At 57.0% G+C, this 14,522-nt stretch overlaps 1 protein-coding gene across 1 annotated transcript in view; it reads right to left on the bottom strand.

Annotated features, from left to right (window-relative positions):
- Window positions 1-14,522, bottom strand: part of HSPG2 (heparan sulfate proteoglycan 2) — a gene marked incomplete at its 5' end in the record, with an annotated part of 99,366 nt that overhangs the window by 40,137 nt on the left and 44,707 nt on the right. The window contains 22 exons of the mRNA XM_081086921.1: window positions 2,812-3,003; window positions 3,386-3,526; window positions 3,834-3,928; window positions 4,246-4,295; window positions 4,780-4,866; window positions 5,266-5,393; window positions 5,536-5,649; window positions 5,814-5,925; window positions 6,572-6,690; window positions 6,810-6,989; window positions 7,179-7,355; window positions 7,472-7,612; window positions 8,468-8,535; window positions 8,713-8,771; window positions 8,859-8,945; window positions 9,268-9,395; window positions 10,242-10,389; window positions 10,483-10,679; window positions 10,780-10,959; window positions 11,468-11,631; window positions 14,129-14,275; window positions 14,369-14,520. Of these exons, the coding sequence (XP_080943047.1) occupies window positions 2,812-3,003; window positions 3,386-3,526; window positions 3,834-3,928; window positions 4,246-4,295; window positions 4,780-4,866; window positions 5,266-5,393; window positions 5,536-5,649; window positions 5,814-5,925; window positions 6,572-6,690; window positions 6,810-6,989; window positions 7,179-7,355; window positions 7,472-7,612; window positions 8,468-8,535; window positions 8,713-8,771; window positions 8,859-8,945; window positions 9,268-9,395; window positions 10,242-10,389; window positions 10,483-10,679; window positions 10,780-10,959; window positions 11,468-11,631; window positions 14,129-14,275; window positions 14,369-14,520 (2,866 nt within the window). The remainder of the gene's footprint in view (window positions 1-2,811; window positions 3,004-3,385; window positions 3,527-3,833; window positions 3,929-4,245; window positions 4,296-4,779; window positions 4,867-5,265; window positions 5,394-5,535; window positions 5,650-5,813; window positions 5,926-6,571; window positions 6,691-6,809; window positions 6,990-7,178; window positions 7,356-7,471; window positions 7,613-8,467; window positions 8,536-8,712; window positions 8,772-8,858; window positions 8,946-9,267; window positions 9,396-10,241; window positions 10,390-10,482; window positions 10,680-10,779; window positions 10,960-11,467; window positions 11,632-14,128; window positions 14,276-14,368; window positions 14,521-14,522) is intronic.

Here is a 14,522-nt window from a genome sequence, read left to right as displayed (position 1 = left end):
GTCTAGAAAACATGGTGTGTGTGGGTCTTTGGTGGGTGCCTTGGCACATACCTGCGAGCCTATGGAAGCCAGAGGAGCAGAGGAGGCGGAGGAGGAGGAGGAGGAAGAGGAGGAAGAGGAGAAGGAGGACGGAACTGCTCGCAGAGCAGCTGCAGGCTGGGGACGGGGCAGGAGCCCGGGGGCAGGGGGGTGAGGTTGGGCAGCAAAGCTGGAAAGGAGCTGCCAGATCTCAGCGTCCATCCTCCTCTGGGCCTCGTCCACCTGAGGGACCAGGAGAGGGAGGACAGAGGAAGGAGCAGAGAGGGATAGAAAGAATGTCATGAGGCTTTGCCCTCCCACAGGCCACACCAGGCCCAGCCAGCCGCCTGCTTCTGTTCTATCTGTTCACAACTGCTGATGCCTGACGCTCTGGCCCTTGCACCCGCCACCCTCTTGCTCCTCATGAGCTTAATGGGGCTAGCCCAGGGCGGGCTCAGGTGACTATGGGCTGTGGCTATGGAGAGAAGTACATATAGAGGGTACCTGGCAAGAGAGGGGCAGACCTAGAGGCATCTGTGGGAAGGAGGAGCTCCTTGGGCCTCACTCTCCATGCGTACCCACGGTGCCAGGACAAGCCATTTATGGCTCTGGAATGTGTCCCAAGGACAACACTGGGGTGGGCTGGGCAAACAGGCTGGGGCCTGGTCTGGCATGGGGAAAATGGCCCAGGAAGGCCAGGGCCTCGGCTCAAGGCTCCTGCTTGGACTAGGCTCTCAGGGGCCCCTGACACAGCCTGTTCAGGCCAGGCCCTGGTTACCTGTGAGAGCTGCTGCGCCCGGCCCCTGCCCTCTGGGGGTCCTGGGATGCTCCCAGTAGTCACAGCTACCCGCAACTGCTCCTCTGAGAGGGACGTGCGGTTCTGATGGGTAGAGGGCGTAGGCCAGCTCAGACCTCCCGGGACCTAGAGCTGGAGGCCTGGGGAGTGTCTTCTCCCGGTGGATATCATGGCCACAAAGGCTCACACTGACTGGGGAGAAAGACGCATGCTCCCCTCTCCAGGCTGGCACACAGGGGTTAACTCCAGGCTGCTAGAGGGGGGTTGCACACAGAGGGTTAATGTAGGCTGCTGGGGAGGCAGTGCTGGGAAAACCTGGGGAGCAGGTATAGTCATGTGGTTTTTAGCACTGAGTTAGTTTCCCTGCCACTAGGCCACCACTCTGGCCACCAGATGGTTGGCACCAGAACTGGACCACACAGCAGATAAGGCACACCCACCTCCTGACTCTAACTCCTAGCATCGCAGGGGCTTGGGCACAACAGTGCCACGACCGGGGAGCCAACGGGCACTACCTGGGTTCATGCAGACCCACAATGCCTTGGACACTGGGCATCTCCCCATGCACGGCTGAGGGCATCCAAAAACACACCATGCCCATGTCACATCAACTTCACACCACTCAGATCACATCATGGGCCTACCTGGTGAGCCCGGCGCAACCGCGCAAAATATGCCTCCCTCTGCGGGGCACAGGGAGACACCAGGAGAGGAGTCAGAGAGAGAGAGAACTAGGAACTGCAGGCCAGGCCAGGGGAGGAGGAACCCGAGAAGGAAGAAGAGACTAGAAGGCAGACAGCCCTGGGAGAAGGCTGGGATGCTTGGGTCTGTCCAAGGAACAAGGTCAGGACAGCTCGAGACTCCACCTCCTCAGCGTCCCTGACCTTCCTGGGGCCCTGGGTGAGAGGACATGTCTGCCTGAACACCAGCCTCACCAGCAGGGGGCTCCCGGACCAGGACCCCCTTTCTCTGGGTGCCACCCAATGACCATAACGACTCAAGGAACGCATTTGGGCAAGCTGCCCTGGATCCTCCCCTAAGACCCTGCACCCCACAGGACCACCATCACCACCCACTAGACCTGTGGTTGGCAAACTGTGGCTCGTGAGCCACATGCGGCTCTTTGACCCCTTGAGTGTGGCTCTTCCTAAGCCTTAGGAGTACCGTAATTAAGTTAATAATAATGTACCTACCTATACAGTTTAAGTTTAAAAAATTTGGCTCTCAAAAGAAATTTCAATCGTTGTACTGTTGATATTTGGTTCTGTTGACTAATGAGTTTGCCGACCACTGCACTAGACCATGACTCCGGAGTAGCAAAGACATGCTTGTCTCTGACTAGTGTAGTTAAGGAGGGCCTCGGACCTGGGTGTGAATCCCAGCATGGTCACCTTCTGGCAATGGGAGCTCAGGCAAGCTGCCTAACCTCTCACCTGAGTTTCCTCCCCGATGAAATAGCGCAGTCGTAGTACATAGCTCATACAGCTGTGATTTGTGATATATAAATAAGTGCCTGGAACAGTGCTGAGCATGGAGTAAGAGTTCAATAAATATGACCTACAATAAGAATTATTATTATGCCCAACACCAAGCACAGAGCCATCGGCACAGGTGCATTTTCAGTGAGCAAATGAACAAAACTGAAACACATGTCTTATTTGTCCATGTGTTTCGTCCAGGACCTAATTGCATGAAAGCTAACAATCATCAACAGAGGAGCACTTACTATGTGCCAAGCACGATCTCCAATCCTCCCAGTCACCCTGGAGCTGAGGTTTATCAAAAGGCAGCCAGCTGGTAACTGGTAAGGTCGACTGAGGCCTATCCAACCCTAAGGCCTGTGCACTTAACCACAATGTGGCTGACACCTGCCTGCTGGCGCAGACTGCTCTGAGGTCAAATAGCGTCTGAGTTCCCACTGGCCCCAAGGCTCAGCAGAGGCCTGGCCCAAAGATGACGGTCAGGGAGGGCCTGCCAGCCTCTGCTGCATGTCATACCTTGTCTCCCTGGTATTTCTCCGGCAGCTGCCAGTAGAAGGAATCGTGACCAAGTTGGGCGAAGTTGCCAAAAGAGAGCTGGGTGCCCTCAGGCACGGGTTCCACGGTGAAGCCTCCTGTCAGGCGGCTGTTCCGCTGCGGATTCACCAGGGCAAAGCCTTGGAAGTCCCCGGGGGCAAAGTGGGTAGAGATCTAGAAGCAGGAGGGTGAGTGTAAGCCTGTGTACTGGCGCTGGCACCTTGGTGAGGGAGGGGCATGGGAGGGCATGAGGGAAGGTAACAGGGATGGTGGAGATCAGGGCCGAGACAGAAACAATGGGCGAATGGGGAGGACAAATGGGGAAAGGAGGGGATTGGGCCCAGTGCTGACAAAGCAATTATGGGGTCATGGGGAGTATTAGGGCAGGGCGAGTGTTGCTGGGATCTGTACTGACACGGCAATAATGGGGGCATGGGCATAGGTGTCCTCATAGACAGTGGGGATGCCACTGGGCCAAGGTTCTGATTTGCCCCAGTGACGAGTCAGGGAGAGGCAGGTGGCAGGCCCCAGAGCAGGGGTGGGCACAGGCTCTTACCAGGTGGCGGGTGTAGGAGGAGCTGGCGCACTGCTGGCTGATGCCCATGCAGAAGCAGGGCAGGCAGCCGTCGGGGTTGCTGGCGTTTAGGTAGAAGTAGTGGGGCTGGCAGTGGCTGCAGGTGCGGCCTTCCACCCGGGCCTGGGAGGATGGATGAAAAGGTGGGTGCAGGGAGCTAGGCTGGGTCTCTTGCACCTCCAGTCACCCTTGAGCCCAGTCTTCCCAGCCATTTCCAGCAATTCTGGGAGCCCTTTTGGCCCCATACCCAGGCCTCAGATCCCATCAGCTGCTGCCTGACTTCCCACCAGTCTTGGAGCCGTGGGGCAGAGAGCAGCCCTCTGAGGGTAGGTGGCCAGGGCACAGTGATGGTCCCGAGGGTACAGTGATAAGGCCTGGTAACCACTGTGGCTGCAGGTCAGGCCTCATAAAGGGCTGGGTTTAGACTAACCTTGCACTGGCATTGGCCAGCAGCGTCACACTGGCTGCTGATGCTGCCCTGGGGGTCGCAGGCACAGCCAATTGGCTCTGGCATTTGGCCGTCTCCTGCAGTGGAGGGAAGCCACAGCTGGAATCCCAAGCCCGCTACCAAGCACTCCCATTTCCACCACCCCGGCCATCTAACTCTCCGCCAAGATAGGGAGCGTTTATTTCTGAAGCACGGGTAGGCCTTCTACACATTCACAGCAGCCCCCTGGCACGGGGTGCCTTTGACTAATCCCCATGTAACAGGCCAAGAAGCTGAGGCTCCGAAAGGGAAAGTCACTTGCCCCAGGTGGAAGGAGAACAAAGGCTCTGTCCTAACTTCACCCCTGGGGCAGACTGGGTAGCCCAACCCCACAGGCTTCCCCAGCCATACTCACTTCGGCATGGCTGGCCCTGGCGGGGATTGCCATAGTAACCTGGGGCACACCTATGGAGAGAGAAAGCACTAGATGAATGGAGGCAGAACTACAGAATCCTGGGGAGCCTGCTGTGAGTCAGGGATCAATGACCTCACAGCGCTAGAAGAACCAATGGGCCTAACTCACCCATTTTACAGCTGGGGAAACAGCTGGGAGAAGAGCAGGCGGGTGGCCTAGGCCACGGAGCAGTGTAGTGAGCATGCTCAGGCCTCAAACCTATGTCCTTCACAAGAATGAGGGGTTTTCTGGGAAGACTCTGGCCAGGGTGGGTCAGGGATGTTGGGGCTGGAGGTGAACTGCAGATCTCCGAGGACCTCAAATGGCAGGCTTAAGGTTGAGGCTCTCCGGGAAGGGAGCTGATCACCTTCTGGGGGCTTGTGTATGATGAGTGGGAGGCTTCTGGTCCCTCCAGGTCAGGAGGACTGGGCCCAGCCTGACTCCAGGGGCAGCCCCTCCTGCATGCCACCCACCCTGCCAGTCTACCCGCCTCACCTCTCACAGTGACGCCCACTGTGGCCTGGGGAGCATGAATCACAGGTCGGGTGGCCGTCTGTGTCCAGAAAGCAAGTGTGGGTGGCCCTGAGAGTGTGGGGGCAAATTCCCAGTTAAAGGTCAGCAGCTTTTTCTTCAGGACTAGGGAGTGGGGGGGGGGGGGGGCGGGGGGAGAAGGGGGAGAAGGAGGGGCATGCGCACTAACATATTCCAAGTGCCAGGCACTTTACTAAGAGCTCCATCTGCATCATCTCATTCAGTTCTTACACAGGAAACAATGGAGTATGTCATTATCCCCATTTCACAGATGAGGAGGTTGAGGCCCAGAAAGGGAACGTGTTATCATATCTTAAAACGACACACTGAGGAAGATGTAAGGCCAGGATTGAACCACTGCCTTTCAGGCGGGCCTGGGAGGAAGGGAGTGGGGAGGGAGGGTGGGGGACATTTCAGGAAAGGGCAGGTACAGGCAGGGGTTGGACGCACTGGCCAGCAGAGGGGACTCCATAGCAAGGGCATGGCTGGCAATCACGTGGTGTCCCTTGTTGGGCATCCCCGTAGTATCCCGGCTGGCACTGCTCACACCGAGGGCCCTCTGTGTGGTGCTGGCAACCCTGAAGGGGCAGAGCATGGTTAGGGATGAGCCCCCAGAGGCCACAAGCCCAGGCCTCAGATCCCATCAGCTGCTGCTACTTCCTGCCTGGCCACTTCCCCCTCCTGTGTCCGTCCTGGGGTAGGAAGAAGGGTGAAACTCACCTGGCAGTCGCCTGTTTCGGGCTCACAGACCTCCGTGTGGCCATGGCAGCTGCAGCGTTCACAGGTGCCCAGGTAGAGCCCGCTAGGCATGCGTGTGTAGCCGGTGTCACAGTCCTGGGGGCAGGAAGATGGCAGTGGGAGGAGTTTCCTCGGCAGGACCCATTCTGAGCAGAGACCACTGGGTGGCGAGGCTGGGGTGGGCTTGGGGCGGGGGAAAGAGCTAAAGGGAGCACCATGAAAGGAGCTGGCTGGACAGGTGTGTGGGGCCCAGGGCTCACCTGGCAGGAGGGGCCACGGTACCCGGCGGGGCAGGTGCACTGCTCCACTTCCAGTGCAGGGTCCTGGCCAGTGTCCTCAGGCACAGCCACGTCCATGCTGATGCCAGAGATCCTGGGTGTGACAAAACCCTCTGAGTGAGCACTCGCTCTGCGCCAGGCATCTCTGGAATCCTACAGGTGACTAACTCATTCATCCTCCCAACAGCTCTGTCATGATGCTACTGGGCCCCATCCAGGTCCCTAACTAGGCGTCCATCCCCAGCTGCTGCGAGGACTGTGGCGAGTGGCTTGCACCTGCAACTGTCTCCAGAGAACGCACCGTCCTCGCCCGGAAAGGTCACACCACCCCGGGGTGACCGATGACAGACTGACCCAGGCACAAAAGCTCCTTTGCCTCAAAGCAGGATGACCCTGAAGGGCTCCACGGGGATGAAGCAGAGGCTCCACCTGAAACTACTTCCTGCCCGGCCACTTCCCCCTCCTGTGTCCCTCTCTCCCTCCTCCCCACAGGTTCCGCCTGTGAATCATGTGCACCTCAATACCCATCTCAGGCTTTGCTTCTAGGGAACCTGACCTGAGACAAGCCCTGTGAGGGAGGCACTGTTATAATCTCCATTTTACTGATGGGAAAATAAGGCACAAGACGTCCACACTGCCTGCAGGAGTAGAGCTGGCAGTCTGGCGGCAACGCATCACACGGCTGAGACTGGAACCGCCTGCGCAAGCCCCCTCCGTCCCCCTGCCCCGTTCCCAGACACCTGCTCTCAGCCGGCCGCTGGCTGTAGGATGCCTGGATCAGGAGAGTATCAATGCCCGCCAGTGCCATCAGCAGATGCTCCCGTGTGGCCGGCTGCCCATCAGGCCGCTGCCATGCTTGCTGCCAAGGCAAGGATACATGTGTTACAACCCTTACATCCTGGGATACTGACACCCCTGAGTAGCAGAAGCAGGGGCCTGCCTCCTCCTCCGGAAGGCTCCTGGGACGCTGTTGCTCACCTCCCGGAAGGGCACGGTGAAGGTGCTGGGCTGGCCGGGGCTAGGCTCCCGGGAGGAGTGATGCTCCAAGACGATGCCATTGCCTTGCAGTACCACCAATGGCTGCCGGTGCAGGGGCAGGGAGCCAGGCTGGGGCTGCTGGGTCACTGTGAAGCGCAGCTCTCCTCCATAGGAGGTCACCTGGGGCATAGGGTGAACAGGCGCTCAGCTGCGGTCCCGAGTCGGACCGGCCACTGCTCCAGCCTCCCACTGCCCCCACCACCTTTTCCACTCTTCCCCCAAGGCATTGCAACACTCCTGCACCCGAGCCTTTGCCTGTGCTGTTCTTGCTGCCTGGAATTCCCTTTCTTTTCCCGTTCCCCTGCCTACCTTGTCCCCCCGGAAACAAGAAGGGAGGTTCCAGAAGTGGGGTCCAGATAGGAGGCTGTGGAAGGAGGAGAAGACCAGTTCCCCAGGCGAGGGGGATGAGATGCCCATGCTGGTGGTGTGGGTGCCCGCAGCGTTGGTCAGGCTGAACTGACTGGGTGCCTCGGAGGCCCCATGCACCTGGGAGAGGAGAAGAGGCCAAGGTGGAGCTGTGCCCTGGGACTGGTGCTGAGTCCACCCAGCCCTGGGCTCGGCGGTCCCGCCTGTTTGCCCACCCGCCCGCCTCGGGTAGATACCTGGGCGCGGCTCCAAGAGGAGCTGGTGCACTGGCGACTGACGCCCATGCAGAAGCACTTCAGGCAGCCCTCGGGGTTGCGGGCACTCAGGTGGAAAGAACCAGTGATACACTCATTGCAGAGACGCCCCACCACGTTGTTCTGCAAGCACAGAGCTGGGAGCTGCAGGATGGCCCACAGGAGGGGCTGCCTGGAGCTTCCGGCCAAGTCGGCCCACATTCAGATGGGCACCCAAGGCCAGGGGGAGCCAGGGAAAGAGCACATGTATGAAGAGTCGAAACCACGTGAACAATAATTTCACTTAAAGGGAGCTTGTGCAACCAATCATTTCCCCCTTTCCTCTTCAGTTGCTGGGTGGGGGGGGGGGGCTCACAAATACATTTAGATTTAAAATATAGCAGGTTGGTTACAATAATTACTGCTACCGTTTATGGAGTGGTTCGTGCACTTTGCTAGTTGCTGTTCAACCATCATCTCATTTAACTCCTCTAAGTACCTTGAGAGGCACGTGGTATCTCCATGCTTCACATGAGGAAACGGAGGCTCGGGGATGCAAAATGACTCACACAAAGTCACTTGGTTTGCTAATCCGCTCTGGGATTTAAGGTTGGGGTGCTTGACTCCAAAATCCGTTCAGTTCTTTTTTCCAGTGACACTCTTAATGCAAATGACTTCCCTCCTCTGAGCTTCTATTTCCTCACCTGTAAATTGGCAATGCTAATACCTACATCACCGTGTCCACGTGAGAATTAAAGTATGGCTGAAGCCAAGATACAGCACAGATACAATGGGTGTACAAAGAATGACTAGAGGACTTGGGACCTGAACCTGGGTCACCTGACTCCCCAATCACCTCTCATGAGGTGAAAAACCTGCCAGCCAGACCCATCAGCCTCTGGCTGGCCACCATCCACCAGCCAAGGAGCTATGGAGAGTACGCGTCCTCCTTTCTCCCTCTCCCAGGTCCTTGGGGTGCGATAGGGGGGGCATGTGTACCTTGCAGCGGCAGGCCTCCCTGGAGGTCTCCGAGGTGCCTCGCTCATCGCAGCGTACAATCTCCTGGCCTGGAGGCACAAAGTGGGTGTTGGCAGGGTAGGAAGAAATGATAAAGACATAGTCTGGGCAGACGGGGGACAGAGTGGGACACTCCTCAAGGATCATGGGGTTTATGCTAGGCTCCAGGACTGGGGCCTGGTGGGCAGCCAGGGGGGAGGCCAGGGGAAGGTGGCTATGATACTCACTGGTAGGCTTGCACTTTCCGCCTGGCTGGATGGGGTTGCCCGTATATCCAGGGGCACAGCTGGGGGAGAGAGCGGGTTGTGAGTGGCACTTCCATGCCCCCTCCCCATCCAACCCGCTTCCCCTAGCCCCCACCAGCCTCTTTTACCTCTCACAGCGGCGGCCTGTGTAGCCTGGGGCGCAGGCATCACACGTGGCTTGGCCATCTGTGTCCAGGAAGCAGGTATCTGAGAATCTATGGGGATCAAGTGGAGAGGACACGGGACAGGCTACAGAGATGGGCCAGGCCAGGCCTTACAGTCCCACGTGGGGAAATGACCACTGTTCACACAGACACAGTCATAATGTCATCTCTCTTCCCACCTGTTCTTATCTGCAGCCTCATAACAACACCTGGAAGGCAGGTGGCCCACAGAGGACAAGGGGCATAGAACAACTTAGCGGCCAGGTTAGGATTTGAACCCAGGCCTCCCAGCTCTTTGCCCAGAGTATGCCCCTAGCTTGTTACACTGCCCACTCACCCAGACATACCCGCCCCATCCCGAGCTGGGTCCTACCTGCGGGAGGCATCAATGTACGGGCAAGGGCAGGGCCGGCAGGCCGTAGCCGTGCCCTTTGTGGCATCCCCAAAGAAGCCGGCCTTGCATTTGTTGCACTGTGGCCCCTCGGTGTTGTGCTGGCAATTCTGGGAGGAAGGGAAGGGAGTGGCTCAGACTCTATAGAGCAGCCCTCTGCCCCCAATGTGGGGCCACACTGAACCAGGTGGGCTCCACCAGGGGGGCCTCTGAGGCTGCCTGGCCCCGCCTCCCCCATCATGCTGAAATTACTCCACAGCTCTGCAGGCAGGGAAGCATCCAGCTGCATCCTGATGAGGAGCTCATCGCCTCACATGGCAGCTAAACACCTGCCTTCTGCTGACCTAAACCTGCCTCCCTCTTCTAACCTGTACCCACTGGCCAGATCTGCCCTCTGGAGTCCGTTCCTTCTACCCTTGATAGCTCTTCAGAGATTTGGAGATAAAAGTTTTCCCTGCTTGAGCCTTCTCTTCTGTCAGCTCCATAATCCCAGCTCTCTCTATTATTCCTATAAAGTAACAGGATTTACAGGCTCCTTTGCTTTGCATGGTACTCTCCAGCACTGATTTTTTAAAAATATATTTTTATAGATTTCAGAGAGAAAGGGAAAGGGAGAGAAAGACAGAAACATCAATGATGAGAGAGAATCATTTATCGGCTGCCTCCTGCACATCCCCTACTAGGGATTGAGCCTGCAACCCAGGCATGTGCCCTGACTGGGAATCAAACCAGGGACCTCCTGGTTCATACGTTAATGCTCAACCACTGAGCATACCAGCCAGGCTCCAGCGTTGCTTTGACCAGGGTGGGAGAAAGCAGGACTTTCACTTCCTTCATCTGAACATTGTATCTCTATTAATGCGTCCAGAGGTCACAGTAGCTTGTCTGGTGGCCATGACCCCTGTCTTTGTCCCCTGCCCCTACCCAGCGTCCAAGTGCCAGCTGGCACTACTCACCAGGCAGTGGCCATACACAGGGTCGCAATAGGTGGCATGGCCATTGCAGTTGCAGCCAGAGCAGGTACCCAGGTAGGGCCCTCCAGGCACCCGGGTAAAGTGGGCATCGCAGCTCTCGCAGGATAAGCCAGAATAGCCAACAGGGCACCTGTGGGGAAAGGACCCAGACAGTGGCTGCAGGAACTGTGAGGTCCTGCTGTTTCTCTCCTATCCCTGCCAGGGTCCCTGCTGGGTCAGGCACCTGCACTCCTCTACGCTGTGGGCACGGCCGTGGCTGGTGGCGTAGGTGACCGTGGTATCCATGGCGATGTCGCTCAGCCCCACGCTGGCCATCTTGGCATTGTACACTGTCTGGATGAGCACAGCCTCCAGGCTCTGCAGCACCTGCATCATCTCCGCCCGCTGCACTGGCTGGCCAGACTCGTGGACCCAGTGCTCCTGGGTGCAGACAGAGGTGTGGGGGCGGAGAGGTCACCGTCAGCGCCTGCCCAGCCTGCACCCTCTTACCCGCAGCCCTGAGGGCTCAAGCACCACCCACCTCAGAGAACTGGACTTGGCGCTGGTTCAGAGCACCAGGTTGGGTGGGTGTGTGGCCTCGAGAGAGTAGGCGATATCCGGCACCCACAAGGACCACATCTGGCCGCTGCACTGGCTCCAGCGTGCCCCGTGCCAGCTCATATCGTATCTTGTAGCGCAGCGAGCCGCCGTAGGAGTCCACCTGGCCACGACAGAGCCAATCAGGGCAGGGCAGCCATGGATATGCTTGATGCCCACTGTGTGCTCAGTCATCCCCCTCCCCCTCACTCTGCAACCTGGTGCTCACTGTGTGCCTGGCATGGAGCTGGGCACAGGGAGCAGAGACGAGAGTGACCTGGGCTCTGCCTTTGGGGTGCGCAATCCAATGTGGCGAGGGATATGCTAATTCTATGCAAGAGATGCCCAGGGAGACCTGAGGAGGGGCCCTTATCTCAGTCCTGGTGTGGAGGTGGTCCAGGAGGGTTTTCTAAAGGCTGAGTCGGCTGGCATCCCTCCTGACTTGAGAGGGGCGGGCAGGATGAAGAGCTGCTGCCCACAGGGGCTGTGCTGGGGCACGACCACACCTTTCCCCACAGCTGAGTCTTCTCTGCTGCCCACTAGCTTCAGAAGGAGGAAAGCCCAGGCAGGTTCTGGGCACGCGAGGAGGGGCTTCGCCCCCTTCTTATCCAGGTGGCAGCTGGGCCCCTCACCTTGTTGCCCAGGAACTGCTCGGGCAGAGCCCAGAAAGAGTCGTGGACCAGGAAGCGCCGGGACAGGTCGACCAGCTGGAACTCCTGCAGAGCAGTGTCGATCTGCAGCTGGGTGGTGGCCAGGGGTGGCATGCTGGGCTGCGAGGGCATCAGCACCTTCACGCCTGTGGGTGGCAAGAGGGAGGGCTTGAGGGCCATAGCATGTGACTGCTCCAGACACCATCTTAAAAGGTGGGAAAGTTCTGGGAGAAATCTGACTTAGAGAGAACTTCAGTCTCCTTCCCAAAGTAAAAAAACAAACAAACAGAAAAACCCCAGTTTCTTTCTCTTCCTGAAGCTTTGGCGCAAGATTTCCCGCAGCATGCTCTGGGGAGAGCCAATGCGGTAGAATGATGGTTGGGGACTATTTGGGAACCACGGGGTCAAAGAAAGGCCAAAGGGATTCTTTGCCACAGGACTTCTCAGAGCCTTTTCCTTGCCAATAGGTCCAGGGACTGTAAAGGGTTGGAACAGCCCTCAGGGGAGCAGTAAAGAGCTACACGGGGCTAAAAAACAGGCACCCAAGTCCTGGTTCCGCCACCATCCGGATATGAGTCTGGGCAAAGGCCTCAGGTTTCCCATGTGTAAAATGGGGTAATAGTGGCTTGCCTGAAAGGGTTATTAGGAAGATAAAATGAGCAGACTGATATAAAATGCTTAAAACAAAGTGTGGCGCAGAGGAAGTGCTCAAAAAACAGCTAGCTGTTATTACTGCTGTTGGATGGTTGGCTGTTGCGGCTCTAACTGCAACAGGCCATCTAATCTAACCCTCTCCTACACACACAGGAATTCTCTCCAGCCCTCTAGGGTAGCACCAACCATCCAAGAGAACATTCTGTGATGATGGAAATACCCTCTATCTGTACTTCCCAATATGCTGGCCACTACCCACATGTGGCTAGAGTGACGGAGGATCTGAATTAATTTATTTAAATTTAAATAGCTACAGGTGGCTAGTGACTACCACACTGGACAGCTCTAAGGGATGGGGAGCTCATTACTTCCAAAGGCAGTCCCTCTCAAGTCTGGACGCGACCCTCAGACAGTTCTTTACCCTGCTTCTGTATCTGTCTACATCTGCAATAGCTTTTCCCCTTGACCCTAAATGTGCCCCAGCAACCATGGAGGAGCCCAGCACCTCATCTGCAGAATGAGCATACACAGCCCCCAAGACCAGGCTGCACTGCCCCACGCCTGCCTTCCTCCCTCCCTCCCTCCCGGGGATGTTTTTAGGCTCCCCGCTATGCTGGTCACCATCCACGTTCAGACCACCTACTCACTCTGGAATTCCCTACCCACCTTGACCATCCTGATTCCAATCAGACAAATCTCTAAAACAGCTGTGTGACCCCTACCCCTCTGCCCCCCACCACACAACCTCTAAGACAGTGGTTCTCAACCTTCTGGCCCTTTAAATACAATTCCTCATGTTGTGACCCAACCATAAAATTATTTTCGTTGCTACTTCATAACTGTAATGTTGCTACTGTGATGAATTGTAATGTAAATATCTGCTATGCAGGATGGTCTTAGGCGACCCCTGTGAAAGGGTCGTTCGACCGCCAAAGGGGTCGCGACCCACAGGTTGAGAACCGCTGCTCTAAGCGCTTCGAGGTCCTCATCCGAGAACAGTATCAACAGCCGCAACCTTGCCAGGACTATTAGCCACCCAACGACTGTGTGAGTCAAACCACAGTGCCAATCGAGTGCTTGTGAAATGGTGCCCACGGCCATTATTGTTCTAAATATACCAGGGGAACAACTTTGGGAGGTGATTACATCTGATAAGTCACTGAGGTTCCTCAACCAACAAAGGGACGTAATAGGCGACATCTGTGGAGTGCTTACTGTGTGAGGCCCTAAGCCTTCCACTTGCACTTGACCTCCTGTGCTGGAGGTAATGAGATGAAGGGCTGGCTGATGTCAGGTGCTAAATGACAAAGCTGGGACTTGAACCCAGGTCTGTCTGATGTCTGGGCCCATGCCATTCTGCCTCTCAAAGCAAGAGAACTGAGCCCAGCTGCCTGCCTTTATGTTTGGGAAAACAGGCCCAGAGAAGCCAAGAGACTGGGCCAAAGTCACACGGGCAGTACTTCGGTGCAGCTGGAGTTCAGTCCTGGGCTGAATGCTCTGGGGACAATGACACCCTCAATCTGTCAGGATCAGGAAGGCAGTAGGGAATACTTACTGGGCACTGGTCATGGACCAAGTGCTATTCTGAGAGGCTGACATGTATTAACCCATTAAGTCATTACAACTACCTGGGGGAGGAGTTATTATTTTCTTCCCATTTTGTAGATGAGAAAACTGAGACACAAGATAGGATTGACCAAGGGTACACAGGCAGTAAGGGCCAGAGCCAGGATTTGAACCCGGAATCTGATGCCAGAGCCCATCCTCTTTATAACCTGAAGCAGGCAAATGTCAAGTGTGGATTTGGCTTTTCCTAAAAATGTTTGTTTTCCCCCTGAAATGCTTTTCTCACAGGACTCGGCATTTCTTCAACAACCTTGTATCCCTTCCCAGTGCTGCTGCTCCCCCATGTCTTCCCTCCCTCTAAGCCCGCTGGAGCCTGGTGTCTGCCTCCCACCCCCCATAGTGCCCACCCACCCACCAACGCACCCTTGAAGTCATCAGGCTGGTCAAAGCGCAGCCGGATCTGGTCTCGGAAGCGGCGGCTGCTCTGGCACACGTTGGTAACCCCAAAACAGAAGCAGGGCAGGCAGGAGGCGCTGTGCTCCAGGTAGAAGTGCCCATCGGCGCAGGGTCCTGCTGGGCGGCATAGGGGTGGGCTGCAGCAGGCCCCAGGCAGGCAGCCCTGGCTCACCCCGATGCCCGTGCCCTCCAGTCTGATGGTGGTACCTCGCTGGGGAATGAGCTCCAGGACACCGTCAGGGATGCCGAACACCATGCCTTGGGCATTCATGGCCTCACAGGTGTAGGCACCCTGATCTGCCTCCTTCACGTCTCGAATGGTCAGCGTGCCTCGGCCTCCCTCACTGGTCACTGTCACCCT

Source organism: Myotis nattereri (genome assembly GCF_964212035.1).
Source record: "Myotis nattereri genome assembly, chromosome: 3".
In the NCBI taxonomy this organism is placed as follows: domain Eukaryota; kingdom Metazoa; phylum Chordata; class Mammalia; order Chiroptera; family Vespertilionidae; genus Myotis; species Myotis nattereri.
This window is presented reverse-complemented; position numbering and strand designations above follow the sequence as displayed.